Source organism: Argentina silus (assembly GCF_951799395.1).
Source record: "Argentina silus genome assembly, chromosome: X".
NCBI lineage: Eukaryota > Metazoa > Chordata > Actinopteri > Argentiniformes > Argentinidae > Argentina > Argentina silus.
The window spans coordinates 42,812,758-42,834,875 of NC_139653.1; the positions used below are offsets into that span (position 1 = coordinate 42,812,758).

The window sequence follows — 22,118 nt, forward strand, 5'->3', positions numbered from 1 at the left end:
CTGTTATGCCAGAACATGTTTGGTGAACAGAAAAATAAAAATAAATACTTGTTGTTTGCAGAGGAGTTGGTTGTGATGACAATCAGCATACCTGATGAAGCTCTTGCTGAGAAGGTGTTTATAAGCTGCAGAACTGTAATTACAGGAAACAAAGGCAGTTGCATTGGGCTTCTGTAAGTACCTACATTATACTGTATTTTACCTCCACACCTATACAGAGATATTAAAACATGACAAAAGAATAACACCTCAGCTGACTTAGAATCTAAGCTAAAAGGCCACTCAGATGTGTAGCCGACAAAATATGTGCTGCACTCAGTCCAAATCTCCAAGCTTGTTGCAAATGTATTCATGATATTTATTCTATTTAAACTAGTCAAATTACAATGCTCTGGTTTTATCAGTCTAGCCTTGGAGTGTATATTCTGGAAACATGGTTGAATGTTGCATGCCTTATTGTTGGGTATTAGCCTATTCGGACACATGCAGTATGCTATTAAGTGTTTTAAAAAATAGTTATAATGGCGATATTAGCAGATTTGGACACATATGTAAGCTTATTGTCCATAACATAGTAATGATAATAAGCCTGCTCATATTAAGACAGTCAAAAATGCTAGGGTCCATTATCAGCAGTATCACTGTGTTAAAATGTCTTTTCAGAGACTACCTCACACTACAGCTAGGCTAATCAAAATAATTAAAACTATTTCTCGAACCATTGGTTGTAATCCATTTTCTTTGTTTGTAGCTACTGCATGACAAACTTTAAACGATTAGCATATCTAATGAATGTTAAATAGATAACTGCCAGACATCATGTTTAGAAGCCTCGTCTTGATAGGCATTGCAACCCGCCTATTTAAAGCCCATCTGCCGCAGACGCTCTAACCATAACTGTTTGTATCCTAAAGACAAAGTGTGAGATGAACTTTCCCTTTCACTTCCCTCAACCTACAGCAGTTCCTCGGAGGAAAGAACTTGAGCTTCCCAACCAGAAAGTTACAAAAGGCTGTTTTAATCCACGGCCTCATTTACATACACGGAGAATGGGAATTGAATGCATAATCTTCATGCATTTAGGATCCTGTAATCCCGACGCGTTTCTCTGATGTGTTTCTCTCCCTGGTCCCCCATGAACAATTAACTTGTAATCTCCACAAACATACATTCTGTTGCTGCCTATCTGATCTGTGAAAGGACTCCAGGGACCCGCCAGGCCGCTTTGGTGGTTCGTGTAGAATGCGTTTTAACACTGGACCATATCCTGCATGTAATTAGGAAATAAATGTAGTATTTTGCATGGTCAGATATATTTCGATTTACTTGATAATTATTCTTCTCTTGAAATGTCGTAGACTTTTGTCTGTTTGCGATCATATGAATATGATATTAGAGTATTATTGTTACAATAAGCCGAATGGTTGTTATTGTGGTTATCATAATGTGAGCATTATCCTTTGTTAGAATTATTTTATAAATATAGGCTATTTAATATAAGAAGAAATAGCAACAGACGTAGGGTAGTGCCTCATGGAATTGTGTGTATAACCTATCATAATAACAGTAGGCTAACAACAATAGGATAGGTGTTCCATCATATTTTTACATCATAATGTCTTGTGCAATCCCTCATGAATATAAAGTGTTATTTTAAAGATCTCTTTTTGCCAAACAAAACTGTTCAAGTAGGCCACCTTGCGAAAAGACCTCAATGGATAGGTGTTCCATCCTATTTTGATCATCCTTTTAGGTGAAATGTCTTGTGCACTCACTCGCCCTTCAATATCAAGTGTTATCTTAACGTAGGCCTACCTTGCGAAAAGACCTCAATGCGACGTTCTTCTCATCAACTTCAGAGATGTCTTCAAATAAACGTGTGTAAGCTATCATGTTGTTATTTTTATGTTAGGTGTTTTAGGTGATTCTGTGACAAGATTCACTTTAATCGATTGAATTAACCTCCATGAACTAGGCCTATATAGTGGCTAGGCCTACTTTTATATTTTATAGGTCCTATGTTGAGTATTTTAATTTAGACCTATCCTAAATTGCTTAATGTGTGGCTAGACATACGCTAAACTGCATAGCTATATCTACGAGAGGGAATGTTTAATAGAATAAGCTATTGTGATGACCAAGGAAGGACTATGAAAAGAAAGAAAGTTCTGCACACTGTTTTCTAATGCTCTGCACCACCACTTCTTCATGTTTGCATCAAAACTCTGTGTGCGGATTGTCTTGTCTTTTCATACGTCATACAACTTTGAAATCTTATTTAGGCCTGTTATCGATTACATACTATTGCCACCGAAACGAACAGTTCCCAGTATAGCCTACATGCGCCACAATTAAATTATAGTTAAGTAATTATTATTTCGAACATGACACATCAGACCACATAAATAAAATTACATGACATATAAAACAATATTGCAATTTATATCTACGATGATAGACCTTTACGACAGCCTGTATGATTCTAGTCATTCAAAGCCGTTAGTAGTAGTAACTCTAGCCCCTTGTTTGTGCCCATCATTAAATCACGAGTGACATAATCAACTCACAAAGCTCAACAACCACTGTAACGGAGGCAGTTGACATTGTATGAACAGACACAACAGCTGCAAAGTATGATTCATTATATCAGTTTTATTGAAATGTCATCCAGGAACACTGGGCAATAATAAATATTTCATTGATAATCAAGAATGTACAAAAATAAAGACGCGGGGTCTCTGGGCATAACAAAGTCTTTTCCAGCAAAACAATCATGCTTTGTAGTTGTCTTCACCGCAGAAGCCATGCTAAGAGAATCCAAAATACAAATGGACACAGACTAACGCCACAAAGAATATAACTAATTTGGAGAATTCCATGGAGTCGTCAAGAGCCATTTCATTTCATCCCCTTTTTGAACTAAATAATATAATCATACAATGTTCATACACTGTAGAATGCGATTTCACCATCCTTGTTACAAGGAACACAAGGCATTCTTCGTTTTCACAAATGATGCCTGTTATGAAAACAAAGTTAAACTACCATGCAACTTTGTTTTCCTTTCAGGTCAACAGGTCATTTTGCTCCAAACATGATAGACTACATTCAGACATCATATCTCCGTCATATCTAATTTCGCATACTGTAGGCCTATTTATTTTAGTTGTATTCTTTATACAGAACCTTGTCTTTTAAGAAACATACTGTATGTACATTATGATGCATCTTGGATGACACCAAATACCCAGCCAACTTTTACCTTTTGCCCAAAGTATTTTTACAGGATTCTTGTTACAAGGAGGAACTTTCTTTGCGCAACACATATAAACAGACAAACAACGCATGCACGGGGTTAATTTCATATCCTCATGTCCATCCAGTTCACTCTATTTACATGTTACAGTCTGTCAGTCTGTCTCAGCAGCCTGTCTCACAACGCTGTATCTGACTTCCAGTGATTACTTCATCACGTCCTTGTGTTCGCTCGTGAGTCGTGTGAGCCCGGCGGAGGAGATGGGAATATGAGGGTGTGGGGGCACCTGGCATATGGTGCACGGGCATGGTAAACCGGCCCAGTGTTGGAACCCATTGCCGAGCTGGAGCGGGGGCGCTGGGGCGCTCTTCATCAAAGAGTGAGGGCCCCGGATAGAGGTAAGTCCCGGTAGCGACGATGACAGGGAGGTGGGCGTGGACGAGGACAGCACGCTACCGAGGAGTGGGTGCACCTGGTGTCCCGGGCCACCGGAGTGGCCACCGGAGTGCGCCACCGTCCCGCAGTGGAAGGCAGAGTGATGTCCGCCGTAGATCTCTCCGACCAACCGCTTCATCTCGTCCAGGGAGCTCGTGAGCATCAGTATGTAGTTTCTGGCGAGCAGGAGCGTGGCGATCTTGGACAGCTTCCTCACCGACGGCCCGTGCGCATACGGCATGACTTCCCGGAGCCCGTCCATGGCCAGGTTCAAGTCATGCATCCGTTTGCGCTCGCGCCCGTTGATCTTCAACCGCAGCTGTTGAACCTCCTGCTCGGTGACTTGCTTCTTGATTTTGTATTTGCTGCTGCCTCCAGGTGTTCTGTCCCCGCCGCCGTGCATAGCCAGCTCAGACAGGGCCTCGCTCGTCATCTTGTTCAGGAGTTCGTTCTGGGAGGAGGAGACGGAGCTGAGGTGATGGTGGTCTCTGAGATAAATTCTATCCATATCAGGTGATGAGGCTCTGCTCGAACCGGAGTCGGAATTCATTTTATCAGTTCGGTCGGGTAGGAGGTCGCTTCCCTCGCTGTCGCTGCGTCTGTCTTTAAGTCACACTCGATCACCTGATGTTGTCGTTGGAGTTCCGTCCCCGTTTTTTTGTTTTTTGGAAAGGTGTAGGCTCTCTATATATCTAAAGAAGTCGACGTCGTGGGCTTGTGGGCCGGCTGCAAGTGGTGTAAATGTGATCTCGTGGGTACACCTCTTGCTCTGTCGCGAGGTAAAAGCGATCTGGCAGTATTTATAGAGCCGCACGAGAGAGGGGACACAAAAGGAGTCCTCCTATTCATAACGGTCTAGTTAGGATGACGCGCCAATTCGGTAGGGCGGTGTGCTTTGACTGTCCCATTGACCAGAGGAGCAGCTATTCATAGTCATTGTCACGCCACCGTGGGGGACACTCCACTCCTGCAGCATCCGATACCTAGGCAACTTGAAAACACTCGTCCTCCGCTCCCTAGAAATAAAAACGGGTTAGTTTGAAATTATTGTTTGATGCAGACCACTTTCAATTGTATTTCTTATTAAACATGTGCAGCTGTTACACTTAAATGCTATAGAAAACTGCAGATAGGCTACTGTATACAACTTGCATCTTATGTTACTGTTGTTGTGTGTTGGTGTACAGACTCCTAAAGACTATTCCTTCTTCAGAAATGCTTCTGGAAGTCTCATTATTATTATTATTATTATTATTATTATTATTAATAATAATAATAATAATAATAATAAATAACAATAATACATAATAATTATAATGAAATTTGTATTTAAATAACTACAATAGGGAAATACTGCTTATCATTTTAATATGACCATCCTATCTTGCTTTGGAATATTTTTTTATTTAAATCCATTGAGATTTAACTGTATAAAATATTGCAATGGTATAGAGACTTTTTTTATGTATCTGCAGTATAACTTCGCCTCATGAGTATAGAGATAGAGAAAAAGGGAGGGGGGGGGCACGTATTAAACTGAGTTTAATAAGTTTTCGATGTCTTATAAACAAGCGATGTCTTACAAACAAAACTTTCCCTGATATCACATATTAGCCCTTTAAAAAAATAAAAATGGTCTCAGGTTCCACAATATTCTAGCCTTGTCATCGGCTCATACATGTTTGTGACCTGAGAGAATCAGTCTTCAGGTTCTGCAGTACAGGCTTTACACCCGCAGGTCTGCTGCTGCGTGGGCCTGATATGACAATGAGGAGCAAACTCAGGCCATCTTCATATGTAGGCATATAATCTGTATGTGTATGAAGACACGTATCTATATATTTATGTATGGTGTAATTGTGCGGAAACCTTCCTAGCACTATTCAGAAAGATATTCTTCAGTCAAGATCTGGCTATAGACGAAAGATGTTCTGTGATTGAAGGTTTCGGGAAACTCTTTTTCGAATGGCTAAATTAATCAATGAGCATTTGTGTCAAAGTTTTGCTGTCAACCAGAGTTGCTGTGCGGACTCTCATGGCTGTATTCTCATTGGTGTCATGGTATCCGACACAGACCTACTACACTCTTTACAAAACAATTACATTCTTACTGAAGACATTTCTGGACATTGACTCTTGTCCTGAGAAATATAGTTGAATACAGACCCAGATAATTTCTTTAATTAATTAATTAACAATTATAATTAACATGTTGTTATCAATATCACTCTACATCTAATATGCTACAATAGCCAGAAATTGCAATAGAGTGAATGAGGGGCCTCATTTGCTATTTGTTTTTTATGTCCACGCACCAACCTCACCAAGTCAATTTCTTGTATGTGCAAATATACTTGACCAAATAAAAGAATTCTGATTCTGATTCTGATTCTGATTCTGATTCTGATTCTGATTCTGATATCAGTTACTGTCCCACTATTAACCGTCAACATGAGAGGGAACTTCAAAGGAATGTAACACACTGCAACAGGGTGGTGCAACTTCCCATAACAAATCAATAAACCGCTTAGGCCTTTACACACAATGTTTGCCATGTGGTGTTCATATAGGCAACAAGGACCCTCATTCACTCTATTGCAATTTCTGGCTATTGTAGCATATTAGATGTAGTATAAGATGTAAACGCAACAATTTGAATAATGATAATAATGATCATAATAATCATTATGATCATCATCACCATCATCATCATAATCATCATCAATTTTGTGAAATCTTTACTTCTTTTTTTAAATACATTAATTTAAGAAACGACCATTTTAAATGGACAAGTTGGAGGTCACTGAGAAATAATCCAAAATCTAATCAGCTGTATCAGAGGAGACATGTACCCCACAAAATCTATGTATTATATCTAACTTTAATCAAAACTATGTGAATTTAATGAGAAACTAAGCTGTGCACAGTCATTGCTTGCAGGGGAAATTCATTATGAGGTTTTAATAAATATTGTCTGAAAAAAGTGGTCATTTACTTAACAAAATGATGTGTAACTTGTTTCCTAAATAACTTTATACTTGAGGTCAATAAATATTATTAATATATTATAAATTTGCTTACAATAAATGAATTACTATAGAGTTGTAGAAATTAAACTGTCACCCTTTCATAAGATATGGGATAGACTACAAAAAATATTACTGTTGTGTAAAAAAAAAAAAAAAAAAAAAGACATCTAAAGGGTGTAGCTACTCAATTTCAAGTGTTTGGAGAAAAGGAGAGAGTTAAGTAATAGAGTTTATAGGAGAGGTAAATGGAAGGCTTCATCCTCCGTCCAGTAGTCCAAACCACAATACAACTCCATCTCACATTCTACTTGGTGTTCCAATCCACTGCAATAAAATGCCCCCCAAAAAGTGAGTATGTGTGTATTCACCACGTCATTGTTTGAGCAGAAAGGGAGCCGTTCCTCATAAAGGTGCTGCAGTCCAAGGAAAAGCGCAGGACTTCTTTGCTCTCTCTTGGTGGCATTTGAAAGTGTAAAGCTTTGAATACCAATTGCTTGAACTGGACATATGTGAATCCCTTTTAATCCTACTAATCCAGTCCCCAAGTGTTTCTTTGTGTGTGGGGCAACCACATAGATCTAAGTGAAAGTGTTCCTAATCCAGCCAATGTGGAGGGAAGAGTGAATGAGAGAGCAGAGGGGGAGAGCGGGGAGGGGAGGAAGGGAGAGAGGAGGGAGAGGGTAGGGTAGGGAGAGATAAGGGAGAGGGTAGGGGAGGGGTGGGGAGGGGAGGGGTGGAGAAGGGAGGGGAGGGGAGAGAGGGGTGAGAGAGGAGAGGAGGGAAGGGTGAATGAGAGAGCAGAGGGAAGAGAGGGAGAGTGGAGGGAGAAGGTAGGAGAGGGTTGGGGAGGGGACGGGAGGGGAGGGGAGAGAGGGGTGAGAGAGGAGAGGAGGGAAGAGTGAATGAGAGAGCAGAGGTTAGAGGAGGAGAGAGAGGAGGGGAGAAGGTAGGGGAGGGGAGGGGAGCAAAGGGGAACAGAGAAAGAGGAGGGGAGAGAGGAGGGAGAAGGGAGAGAGAGCACAGGGGAGGGGAGAAGCGGGAGAGAGGAGGTGAGATGGGGCAGAGAGCAGAGGGGAGCAGAGGGGAGTGGGGGGAGAGCAGAGGAGGAGGGGAATATGGGAGTGGGAAAAGAGGGGCTGCTCCAGGGCACAGGGAGGTGAAAGGAAGGTGTCATGAAGGTTGTGGGGGTGAGAGATGGTGGGCTCACCTACTCAAAACTTCAACCGCTGTTCTTCCCCTCCCTCTTCTCCTCCCCTCCCCTCTCCTCTCCTCTCCTCTCCTCTCCTCTCCTCTCCTCTCCTCTCCTCTCCTCTCCTCTCCTCTCCTCTCCTCTCCTCTCCTCCACTCCCTCCAGCTAGTGACTAGGGCCAATGCGGTACCTCCCTACCACTTGGACATTGGTCTTAATGGGAGGGTTTATTCAGTCTTAATCAGCGGTACAGTCCTATGCAGTCCCAGCAGGTCGCATCTAATGTGCTCCATTCATTTCTTAAGCCCTCAGCTTTTTCATTATTCCTACTCCCACACTTCTCTCCTTCTCTCTCACTATCCCTCTCCCTCTCTCTCTCTCTCTCTCTCTCTCTCTCTCTCTCTCTATCACTCACTTTCTCTCTCTCTCTCTCTCACTCGCCTGGGACTGTGGAGGAAAAACAACTTCTTCAAACACTTTGGTTTATGGACTACACAGGCCTTGTCTAAAGAAGGGCTGTCTTAACCAGCTATATCTATTCAATCTAATAGATCTAATCTAATCTAATCTATTCATATACCTTACAGTACAGCATTCTTCTTCTCATAATCTCCTTTTTGAGATCCTAAGTCCATAAAAGTATGTGTTACTCATTTCAACCAATTCTCAAGCCCTCGAATGTGAGTGTTCTCAAGTTGAAACAGAAACGACATTCAGCCATGCATCCTGTCCACATTATATCCTGGTCTCAGCTCGCGCTGTAACACCGGCCTTTAAGAGCATCCATTCACCAGAGACACAATACAATTAGCAGCTCAACAACATGCAGCTTTCAGCTCCTCCAGGGTGGCCAGCGTGGCCCTGCAACCCTTCAACGCCCGACAGCAGTAAAGTCTGAATGAATCAGCAATACTCAGGATGTAGAGCGAGCGGCGGCCATTGTATGGAGCCATCTTGTCATCATTGAGAGACAGACAGTAGGAGTTGGACATCTCCCTGGTATGAAAGGCTCAACTCTCGGTGGGAAACGACGTGAGCTAGACGTCGGCTAGGCCTGTCTATACAGGCTGACACTAGGGTCAAGGTCAGAGCAACGTCTTTTAGAGGGTGTTACGGTGTTGTGAATGTTGGTTGGACACTGTTGCACCAATTGAATGTGATGTAAATGCCATTCCTTTCTGATTATACAGTTACCATTTACTTGTTAGATTTGATAGGCTACTGCTTAATGGTGTGATTCCATTCCATTCCTTTCCATTCCAAAGCAATATCTTCAGATGCACCACGGAAACCAGTGGAGGCTGGTGGAGGTAGAAATCAGAGGACGGGCTCATTGTAATGCATGGAATGGAATAAGGAATGATATCAAACACACATGATTGATACTATTCCTCACTCCATTCCATGTATTACAATGAGCCCGTCCTCTGATTTCTACCTCCATCAGCCTCCCCTGACGGAAACCATATACAGCACAGGAGGACATAGCAGAAGGCATTTTGAGAAAAGTTAAGTCCATTGTTACTCAATGAAAATGCAGACCAGAATTCAATCACAAACACATTGATGTAAGACTTATATTTGAATAAAGATTTCATTCAAGACATTGTTTTGAAACTTAGAAGACTTCTCCAATCCAGATATCCAGGGGTTGTTGGGTGAATAAGGACATCAATAAGGCTTTCTGTTGCTTGTTTCTGCATTCTGTTAACTGACAAAATAAACAAACCTTCACATTAGAAATATCTCATTAACATTACGATCAAACGATAAAAGCTCCCTAATTACACTGCTCAGAAGGAGCTCACAACCATGAATATGTGGCTTCTAATTAATATTTGGAGGGTTGTTTTGTTCTAAGGAGACATCCACATTAATTAGTCAAAAACAAGAGAAATTAACATTTCAGGGCTAAATACGCACCTTCATGTTCTCTGTGATATGGAATTGTTCAGAAACAAATTCCCTTTCTGAAGCCTGTCTGAGGCATTCAGTGTTACTGGGTTCTCAAAGCTCAAATTCTCTGTTTCATCAAACCCTGGCTCATTTGCAATTATTTCAAATATAAAAATGCCTTCAAGAAAACACTTTGAAATCTGTCAAGTCATATCTTGATTATTTCATATTGAGTTTTGAAAATGTGCTTGAAGAAGCCATAGTGTTTCTGGTTTTGAGTCCACTGACAGGCCTCATTCAACTGGTGATACAATTAAAAGATGATAATGTTTCAAGACACATAAATGACTAAAGTTGCAATATGTAATATTCCTAATGGTTGTAATGAATATGTTTAATCAGTAGCGATCTGGGAATGAGACCTCTTGAAAGAAATATTTCATTTCCGAACACTCTTCTCATCCTGAAAAACGCTTTCTAAAATGGAGTCTCCTACCCGACACTTGGTTTGTATGCATGTTACTGATCAAGGGTGTTTTAGGTGAGTGGACTCACCACCTTTCTGTCTCTGGGGATGCCTATTTTGATTCATGCACAAATGCAGAAACACAACAGCTAATGTCTGACACTGCAAGTCCATTTCGGGGTTTATATTATTATTAGGGAGGATGTTGTTGTTTGGAACTTCAAACCTTTATTTCGTCACAGTGACCAGAGGTAGCAGATATCCAACATATTATGTCCTGCTCCTTTAACTTTTATGGTCAAAATTGAAAACCATGACCTGTTGATTTTTATGGTTGGTGTTTGTAGGGTGTGTTTCTTGTAAAGATGTAAAAATGGTAATCCTTTATTTTACAGCCTTGTTTCAATAGTATTCACCCAGTGTTTATTAAGAAACTATGTGATAACTATGTGATAATATGGGGTAATGTTTGGTACGTGCAGCACCTCAATAAGGTTAGCACAATGGTAACTACCTGGTTCTAATACATGCACAGATTTCAGAGACAACAAAAGTCGACCTCCACACTCTCAAACCCTCAGGATGCTGTATGCCTGCTCTCAAGAAGCCAGATGGTCGACAAGCTTTGCTCAAGGGTTAGTGTTAATATGGCTGTCAGTCCATCAGGTAGTGGGGCCAGTCTAACAGCTGGAACGGAATAGAACATTCCTGTTCCATGGAACGACATCAAACATCTGCAAACTAAAATTGCACTTTTGAAACATGTTTTTTTTCTCTACCTTGTGTTGCTGATCATTAAGAAATGTGTGAAAACCACATTTACACACCTGTGTTTACGTTATATGCAAACATGGCATATTCCGTGGAGCGTTTTTGTTCCAGGGATTAGTCTGACCCCAGGTAGAGCAGCAGTACTCCTACTAGCCCACTCACTGTCATGTCTGGGGACTTGGGACTCCATGGTTGCAACAGCCTCTCACCGCCTTCTTTTAACTGTCCCTTTCACTGGTGACAATTGTCCCAGTCCCATGGCCTCCTTTCAGGCTCCGTTTCAGCCTGGCAGCCCCTATTCTGCTTTTTATGTCACTTTGTGTCTGGTTCGTCCCCTCCCAATGGGTGCACATGACCAGAAAATGTCGTTTGCATGGGGGCTCCCCCAGAAGGGGAGAAGGGGGGTACAGATTAGTATGTAAGCCTGGCAGATAAGCTGGACAGAGGAGGCTGGTATTGTGTTAGAGTTGGGTTACATGTAGGGAAAATAGGGGCTGGCCTGGCAGTGATGGCCAGCGGGACTGCTGGAGGGCCTGGCAGCCATTGTTTGGGTCAATCTGAGAGAGGTTGTTTCATTAATTACACATTAGCTATACAGGCAAGGTGGGAGGTAAGGAGCTGAGAATGCAGATTGCATGTGTGTGTGTGTGTGTGTGTGTGTGTGTGTGTGTGTGTGTGTGTGTGTGTGTGTGTGTGGTGTGTGTGTGTGTGTGTGTGTGTGTGTGTCTGTGTGTGTGTGTGTGCGTACGCGTACGCGTGTATGTGTGTGTGTGTGTGTGTGTGTGTGTGTGTTTGTGTGTGTGTGTGTGTGTGACAAAAACATGCCGGGGAGAAAAAAACTCGATCCTGTCGAAAAGGGCATGTTGAACCAAAATGACCTTGCAGTCTTTAGTAAAAGATGGAGGGAGTGTGAGTGTGTGGGGGGTTCTCTTGTTCTCTGTTTCCTCCTCATCTCCTCCCTCTCTTTCTCAGCCCAGGATCATGGTGGCCCTACTTGTGGCATTGTCCACACCCCTCGTAAGCTGTAAATTACCTGCTCCACAGCTCTTTGTGCCACCTTGCTCAGGATCATATTTTACCCTCCTCCATTGAAACCTCAGAGACTCTGGGCTTCCATAGGGTACAGCAGACCTACACTTGAGACGTCTGTACACAGACAGAGCAGCAGGATTGAGCCTTAATAAGGGACAGGGCCCATTTGGTTATCGTTGTCTCTATCAGCTTTAGAGATCCTTCGTCAGTAGTATTCTCTGGTAGAAGGGGGGAACTTTCTTTCACTAACCATGACCGCCCCTCTCCTCTCCAGACTGTAGCCTGTAAAATGTATGGGAGGGGACCTGCTTTACAGCTGTTCACTTAGGAATGTCTTTATGGTCATTCTTTATTAGTGAGCTGCTCTCACACCCACTAATGGGACACTGAGTGTTGTTGTGGATCATTCATTACTGGTTTATTGATCTCTTATGTGTAACAGGATGGGAGCGCAATTCAGGCTTCATAGAATAAGTGTGTTAATTGGGAACAATTAAGTTATAAAATATCTTATTTATAAAATATATCTTATAACCACTAGTTTTCTACCCCATAGAAATCAATGTGTTGTCTAATCAGGCTGATGGGCCTTGGGTTGTGTGTTGGGGAAACTGTGGGAGGGATGTGTCTTTAAAAGAGCGTAAGACCTCTTGCCTCCGCCTGTCAATCACTATTATTAAGAGGGTGGGACACTGAGGACTATTAGCTGGGATCATGTAGAACTAATGAACCTTCACATGAAACAGAGCACCTCTCCCTTTCTCTTTTTCTCGCACCCCCCCCCCCCCTCCCTCTCTCTCCTTCACCTCCCTGTCCTCCACCGGTCCCTCGGGAACCAGCCCTACCACAGAGGCAGCACACCTCATTAAACCTCTCATGTCCAGAGTTGTTACTCCTTGTTACTCCTCCAGGTATGGCCTCCAGTTCAGCCGGGGGGAGGGGGGGGGGGGGGGGGGGATTACAGTTCAATTGATACCTAATTAAAGACACAAGTCAGACAGGAGGCAACCAATCATCTGAGAGATGAGAGCTTTTTTGACCAATGAGAGCAGCTCTTTAGGCCAATCACTAAGCTGATGACATAAGCGATGGATTGTATGAGTGAGAAAACTACTATGCTATTGAGAATAGATTGAAAATTAACACAAATGTTCTAAATGTCCAAGAATACCTGTCTGACCATTATAAGTGAAAGGACATTTGGATAATCAACAGTGTGTTTAATATCCAAAATGTCCAAACCATTGTATATTCCCAGAGTCATCTATCAGAGAGGGAGACAGATGTGGCAGGTGGAAGCTTCTGGATAACTAAACTCCCTCTCAGATGGTCCCGAGACTAGTCCATCAATAAGATAAGGAACAAGCCAACTGAGCCGCACCAATCCATTCAAGGCTGTTTGTTTGAATCTGGGCCCATTATGAATCACTAATAGAGATGTTATAGAAGCTGCTATTAGTCTAATCATTTGTCTGTTTCTTGTTAAAGCAAATCCATCCTCTCTGTGTAAGGAGAATCCCTCTGAGAACAGTATTTAAGAGAGAGAGAGTATATGTGTGTGTGTGTGTGTGTGTGTGTGTGTGTGTGTGTGTGTGTGTGTGTGTGTGTGTGTGTGTGTGTGTGTGTGTTCATGTGTGTGTGTCCATGTGTGTGTGAGCTGGGTGCCATAAACCCCAACAACACACACCCCACATTTTTCAAGTTTGGTTTGACGTATTTAAAATGCTAATAGTCCAGTTTATTATGCGCTATTTCACATGCAAATGCTTTGTTTTACTGCAGCAAAGTTGGGCCGACGTTAGCATTTGCATATCTTATGTCTGTCTCCTTAGCATGCTGCTGTGCAATGAGCCCAGCCAACAGCTCTATAAATAACATTAACAGGCACATTAGATAAACAAGCTAAAATGATGCGGCCATTAAGACCTGCGGTAGTACTGCCAGTGTAAACTAAGGTTCCTGGCACTAGCAGCATATGGTGCGCAAATTCACTCACACCAACACAATCCTAACGTTATCTGGAAGTGTCAGAAGAAGCAGACGGATTTTAAAACTATTGCTTTAACAGTCTCTTTACGACGTTGAGCAACACTGCTAAATGTCCCTCTTTAAAATCTACAGCCTGCTTGTCCGTCTCTGTGACGGAGAGAGATGGGAGTTCAGTTCATACTTCTCTGTTTAATGGTGAACAGTGGAACTTTGCTGCTAATGTTCAATTCATATTGGATTCACTGAGTTTAATTGTTGTGGCTCCAGTCACTAAATCATATCACAGTTCATATCTCTGTGAGAGGAAAGTGATTATAGTCTGTTGTTGTTGTGGTTGTTCTTGTTATTATTATTGTTGATGATAAAACTGCTGGTGCTGTGACATGTAGTCGCAGGTGTTTTCATTATAATGTTGATGATGGAAGGTTAATAGTTATTGAGCCTGTGTTGGATAAAAATCACACAAATTATGTACACTATAGTTATTACTTTGCAAAGTTACTTTCATCTTTCAGCCATAACAATGGTATGAAAGTCTGAAACATGTAATGTTCTGGAGTCTGGGGGAAAATATCAGACAGATTTTTTTAGATCATAGATGTTTTTTATTGTCTGCACCAATCTAATTTCGACAAAGGCACAACTGTGTGCCGAAACATTGAGTTTTTGCGACAAATATGCAATTGGAAGTAATAGAATGCGCAACTTTTCAATTTTTAAGATTGTCCACTCTGTACCACGACCATCAGCTCTGCATATACTGTACAGGGGAGGCTGATGGAGGTAGAAAACCAAAAACAGGCTTATTGTAATGCATGGAATGGAATGAGGAATGGAATAAACACGTGTGTCCACCAGCCTTCACTGATATTGCACATGTGTTTACGTTTAATCTCAACCTGTTGAGAGAGTCTCGGTCTCCAGGCCCAGCTATTCTTCTCTCCCTACTAATCCCCACCACCACTTTAACCGTGAAAATGCCGAATGATGGAAATGACCCGGGATAATGACCAGAGTACCACCCACCAGGGGAACAGCCCTGGTAGCAGGCTTAGTTGCAGACAGCTCTAGTTAGCCCAGGCAGGCCTCCTCAGATCTAATCCCACATCAGGATAACCAGCCCCCCCCCCCCCCCCAACTTCCTCCAACAGATGGGCTGACGTCCCTGGACAGGAGGCCTGTATGGACCAGTAGGGGGGGGGAGGATGGTTGTGGTGGTGGTGGTGGTGGTGGGGGGGGGGGGGTATGGACCACACTGGGTCACCAGAGGAGGGATGGGGGGGAGGGGGGGCGGCAGAGAGGAGAACAGAGGCATATGGCCCCAACCCTGTCCCCTGCCGCCTGCCTGCCTGCCTGTCTGTCTCAGGGCCAGTCTCTCCTCTCTTTCTCTGTCTCTGTCTCTCTCTCTCTCTCTCTCTCTCTCTCTCTCTCTCTCTCTCTCCTCAGTCTCTCTCTCTCTCTTTATCTCTCTGACACTCTCAGCTCTGCCTGGCAGACTGCAGCAGAGCCCCCCCCCCCGCCTCCTCTCCACCTCCCTCCCTCCCCACCTCCCTCTCCATCTGCACTAAAGACCCACATGCCCCCACAATGAGGTGACCATGTCACTGCCTCCACAGAAGCAGAGGGGCTAGGGGGGAGGGAGGGGGGAGGGGGGAGTGAAGGAGGGAGAGAGGGAGGGAGGGACACATTAACAAGCTATAATCTCAACTGCCTTATCCATAATGCATTGTCTGGGCCAATTTACATGGTGTTGGGTCCACTGGGAAAAGGAGATCATCCATCACATTAGTTTATTAGCTTTCTCTCCTTCCCTCTTTCTTTTTTCTGCCTCTCCCTTCTTCATTTCTCACTCTTCCTCTCTTTCTCTGTCCCTATTTCTCTCTCCCGCTCCACTCTTCGTTTCATCCTCTCTCTCTCTCTCTCTCTCTCTCTCTCTCTCTCTCTCTCTCTCTCTCTCTCTCTCTCTCTCTCTCTCTCTCTCTCTCTTTCTCCTCTTATTGTTTTGTTAGCCTGGTTTTTCATGGTTGTTGTGCCAAGCCCAACTGGCCCTATAAAGAACTCTTAACAGCTTAATCGCTGGGTTGTAAAAATTTGCATGTTTGTGATGCCCAGAGTTGGGGATATGAGGGAGCTGTTTTTTTGGGGGGAGGTGGTCTGATAGGATCAATGACAGTTCTGTCTTCATGAACTTATACATGCCTGGCCTGGACTACTAAACAGTCTCATTTTCACACAAGACTAAACAATTAACTACCACAACTAGCCTAACAAATACATCATTAACACCCCAATTAACAGTTAGAATGTTATTTAAATATGTGCCCTGAGGGCTGACAACAATAATAGCCAACAACCTCTCCATCTTTAAAACATGTCCACCAAGGATTAGGGTTAGGGTTAGGGTTTGGGTTAGGGTTAGGGTTAGGGTATCCCTGTAGAGGAAAATCATGAGAATGGTGGATGGATTTTGAATAAAATTTTCACAATTACAGTATTGCTTGTGGTTTATTATTCTGCATGTCCAAGAAAACCCAACTGAGAAACTGAAATTAATGTTTAAGTGAAACATTAATATTTCCCTTGTTCAGATAACATATTGATCATTACCCTATGTTTTGGGTTTTAATTTAAATAAATTAGAAGTTTGAAAAGCCAAAATATTCATGACAACATGCGATTTAGAATTCATATAGAATATGTGTTAAGGAAAATTCGGGACAGTGAGCACATAGGCACATGCTGTATAGTGACCTCTACAGTTAATTTATAATATTTTCATTCATTAATATTTCGTTCAATTCTGAATTAATTAATTCTAATTTGATATGTGTTCCAACAGTAGACAATACACAACTGAAAACTGAAAAAAACAAAAACACAACTGTGCACGATTGATCTTTGAGTTTTACGAAGCACTTCAAGAAGGACTTGGCTAACGCGCGATACGTTCCAAACCAGCCCGTAACTCAAATGTTCATGAAGCTCATGTTGAAGTGGAGAGGAATATGTATCGATCAATGCATAATCGATAGACCAGAAGCGCGGCCCTAAGTATAAGAGGTTAAAACAGAAAACTGACACTGGACCGGTTCTTATAATAAACATTTGCCTATGTCGACATTGAGGCGCGCACTTTGACTGGCACGTGCGCAACAATCTCAAGCGATTTCAATGTATGCATTAGTTTCGAAAATGTGAATATCACAGACTGGTAGGCCTAGTCTATATTATGTGCTATAGCCTGTTATAATCATGTTGATTAAGAAATTCCTTTGTTACAGTTCACGATTCATAATGTAGGCCTATAAAAGCGCTTTATCCAAAATATAGACTTATAACTGTAAAAAGAAGCTTCATATATTCCCCTATAATATGCCCCACAATGAATCAAGATATTCACTGATGCCCATGTTTATGTAAACATAAAAAAATAGAAAAAAGTGTGTTTTTGTTTGCTTTCCAAGACCTATTTCTGGGCATCGGTGAGATTTAAACTGGTTACTTTTATGTTTGAGGTCCGCATTGTCAATGCGTGAAGTGAAGTGGGAGGGCAAATTTCACCTCACGACGCTTATTCGACTGCTCCGCGAGTGGTTGTAGATTTAAAATAGACTATTACGTGAGATACGAAGGGTTTCAGGAACCCCGGTTGAACTGGTCGTAAGAGTGACTTCAAGAAGTACTTAACGCTACGAAGCTTTCTGGAAACTCACCCCTGTTCAATACACAGCTACTTAATTTACCAGAAACTATTTTCATGAACTACTGTAATACCTGTAGTAGGCTAACATTATGATTATTGCAGTAACAACATTGTCAAACAACATACAAAGTATTTTTTGATTGAATCAGGCATGATTATAATGAAACTTTATTTGAATCAGTATGATGTTTTCTGAACACCATGATAAACTACTGTATGCCATTTGTATTGGTAATTAATTTATACTCATTTTAACAATTAATTAGGTTTATTAGTGAAGATGTGTTTGTATAATTTTCAAGTATGTTATCACCAGTATCAATGAACAGAAAGTTAGATTGTTGTAATAGACTGAGTAAAATCAATACATTTAACAATCTGTTAAATACATATACAGAAAATATATATATCGAAAAACAAGTAACTTTATTGTTAGTTGTAAACTATGTATGCCTATTGAATGAAGGAAGTTGTGATACTCCTGACTAAAGGCAGAAGCAGGAGAAGCAGCCCTAAGATCCCTCTCTACTAAACCCTCCGTCAGAATCATTATCCACGTAATCTCTGCTAACGAGGGGAGAGATAGGAGAGGAGCAGGCTGTGTGTGTGTGTGTGTGTGTGTGTGTGTGTGTGTGTGTGTGTGTGTGTGTGTGTGTGTGTGTGTGTGTGTGTGTGTGCGTGCCTGCGTGCGTGCGAGCGTGCGTGCGAGCGTGTGTGTGTGTGTGTGTGTGTGTGTGTGTGTGTGTGCATACCCATAAGTGTCAGTGCGTCTAATTGTCTGCATATCAACAGAGCAGGCACATACACGAACCCTCCTCCGTAACTCAGTCCTTACCGTCACATTACCACGTTCATCAGACACCGCTTTACCCTGAAGAACGGTACGACGAGCCGCTGAATAAGAGGGATATAATTGCAATCATATATGTGTAGGTTTTTAACATGCACGCCATACTGTACCATTAGTTTCACAAATAAGTAATAATTTGCTAATGACAACATTATGTTGAGTCAGTTTAGGGGCAATTAAAGTGAGTGATATTTACATATGCCTAATGAATCACCGTGCATGGCAGCTTGCGCGAGGCTCATGAATATTCATCCAGGCATTCTCAACCGCCGCGCAGCAGTTTATAAACTGAATTATGGCTGATTTGGCCTTTTAAAGAATGAACATGGGCGTCGCTCCCACAAGGAGCGGCAGAACAATAAAGCCTGATTATAAAAATGTTTTAGTGGTAAACTGCCGGTGAGGAGATCAAAAGGCGCGTGTTTATAGACTCACCCAGCTTTCATAAAGAGCGCGCCGCCGCCTCGCGCAAAGTGAGGGACAGATCTGCCCACCGCATTTCTGACTGAAGGATGTAGCGAGGCCGGTGGTGGGGCCAACGATTCGCCGGTGATTTTTCTTGTAATTGCCATGTTGACAGTTTGATTCCAACCCCTCAGGTGCGGGTTCAACAGGCAATCAGTGGCTTACATTGCGAGGCCGACATGCCTATGTTTTATCATGCAAATATAGATATAGCAGGTGTCACACATACATACATACATACACACACGCACACACACACACACACACACGCACACGCACACACACACACACACACACACACACACACACACACACACACACACACACACACACACACACACACACACACCAGATGATATAAAACCAGGCAAAGAAAATACAATAGGCAGTAGGATGTTCATAAATATGATATTTTACGATTATGATTCTTCCTTTTGCGTTTAAAAATGCATTTACTGCTCTTTAAAATCTAAATGTCAAGGGATGTGGTCATAATATCGCAACATAGTGATTCACTTTATGTTTACGATGCTAAACTTTCTCCTCCTCACTGTAGACACAAATGTAGGCTTACATTCCATCTGTTTTATGCACTTCCTCCGAGTGAGTTATGAACCCTGAACATAAACATCTTCATGGTGTAAAGCCCAGTAGAGTACTGGGAGGGTTGACACATGGGAAGCACGGCTGTGCTCTTGTAAGCCTTGAACACTGCACTGACAATCATACCCAGCGACAGCATAGATGTGAAGCTGATGTTATGCCATGTTATGTCTAGTTTAGGATGTTATATTGTTGATGTTATGTTATGAAGCTGATGTTATATTATGTTATACCAAGTTGATGTTATTTTGTTGACGTTATTAAGCTGATGTTATATTGTTGATGAAATGCTATGAAGCTGATGCTATATTGTTGATGTTATGCTATGAAGCTGATGTTATATTGTTGATGTTATGCTATGAAGCTGATGTTATATTGTTGATGTTATACCATGAAGCTGATGTTATATTGTTGATGTTATACCATGAAGCTGATGTTATATTGTTGATGTGTTACATTGGTTACATCTCTCATAGGTAAAGTTCCATTCACCAAACCCTGCTCCCCTCACTCTAACCTAAACCAATCAATGTTGTTTTTTCTTTATCTTGGACAAATTAATCATGGATTAGTTCAAAATCAAACTTTATCTATATAACACATATACAGATGCAGTAGAATGTGCTTTACAACTAGTACACACCAAAATTATTAATTATAGTTACTTTAGTTAATCAGTTTCATATAGTACGCCTAAGTGCTGGAGTGAAATCCAACCACTTGATAGTGATGGGATCCTATCATTGAGATTCAAGACACGTCTGTGTCCCGAGTATTAGTTCATAATGTTGAGCTCTGTTTCTGAGTGAGATATTGTTGTTGGACCATCTGTCTTCTGCACTTTCATAGAGTATCTAAACCATATCAGAATATGCAGCAGCATCTGCTTTTGGGTATGCCACTGTAAATGTTTTCCTTCTGAGCTACATTCCTCATGGAACATGGCTGCCCCCTTGTGGTGAATATGGCGCACTGTAATTTATAAAAACTGCTGTACAGTATCATTTGTAATCCGATAAGAGGCGCTGCTGCTTCTGTTTCATCAGAGATTATCTTTATCATTAGAAAGAGGCTTTGTTTTCATGAAAGGATATCATCACAGCACACTGTACAAATAAAATAAAAATAAAAATGACATCTTCAATAGGGAGTCAACCTTGTGATGTGGTATCCTGAGCAAAGATTACGTCTAGTCCTGGAATAAAACACACTTTTAATGGAGAATCTCCATTGAAGATATTTTTGAATCTAGGATTAGGCTTAATCTATGTCTGAGAAACTGGCTCTGAAAGTGTGATTTAGTCCAGGACTTTTTTTATTTTGTATCCAGAAAACTATAGCCCTATATATGTATTGCATGATAGAAGTGTAATTGATTCATTGGCATTATTTTAAAAGAAGCATTTTCTTTGAGACCACAGATTTTGGTACTGCCAGTCAAGGTGATTACATGAATACAGGCCTACTGTCAATTCATTCAGTTACACTTATTGTTAATGTCCATCCTGCATATGAATGAGAGCCCTATAGCACAAAATGTTGCAGAGTGTAGCTTTAAACAGTTCAAACAGTTTAAACCTCAATCCAAGCCTATTGCTGCAGCATGCATGTGAATCAGGTGAGTTATTCTCTGACTTCCTCTAGCCTTCATCAGACTGGGTTGTAACACTATGGGGAAACCCCCAAAACACTTAACTATACTTTTAGATGCATGTACTGTGCAGCTGTATCATGCTCTGTGAATATTTTCTATAAAAGACCCATCTCTTTAGATAACACCTTGGCACCTCCTCCTCAGACCTCTCCACTTCAAAACCACCTTTTCTGGCATTTCTCAACACTTGTATGGTACATTACCCGAACTGACACTTGTATGGTACATTACCCGAACTGACACTTGTATGGTACATTACCTGAACTGAACAAACTGTTTTCTTCCCTTTCTCTAGCATTGTGACTGCTTTTGGCACTTATTCTTATGGAAAGTGTTACTTGTGATGACTTTGATGTATAGTTCATTCACTTACTTTAGGCAAATGTACTTATTGTAAGTCGCTCTGCATAAGAGCATCTACTATATGACAAAAATGTAAAAGAAATAATATAGCAGAGGAGAACAGCATCACACTCTTGTGATGAGGTTATCCCTGCCTGAGACATGTAAACTCCAGCATCGCCCTAGGACCTTGAGAATGTCCTTTTGGCCTAATGGTAGACGTTTGTGTCCTCCTTGTGAGAGACCCAGGTTCGAGCCCCACCTGTCAAAGTATGTTATTCTAGTGGCCATACCCATAGCCATAGTAACGCTGTAATGACTAAATCGTAATTATATTGTTTGTAGTAGTTTGAAACTTCATGGTACTTATGTGTTTGACTAGCAATGGAGTTGAGTAGTTTTTGTTATTGCACAATTGTAATAAGTAGGCTTAACAGT

At 41.6% G+C, this 22,118-nt stretch overlaps 1 protein-coding gene across 1 annotated transcript; it reads right to left on the reverse strand.

Annotated features, from left to right (window-relative positions):
- Positions 1-3,461: 3,461 nt before the first annotated feature.
- olig3 (oligodendrocyte transcription factor 3) lies at positions 3,462-4,241 on the reverse strand (the record flags this gene model as incomplete). The annotated part of the gene is made up of 1 exon (XM_083695131.1): positions 3,462-4,241. One exon carries the CDS (start codon positions 4,239-4,241, stop codon positions 3,462-3,464), a length of 780 nt encoding a protein of 259 aa, XP_083551257.1.
- Positions 4,242-22,118: the final 17,877 nt, after the last annotated feature.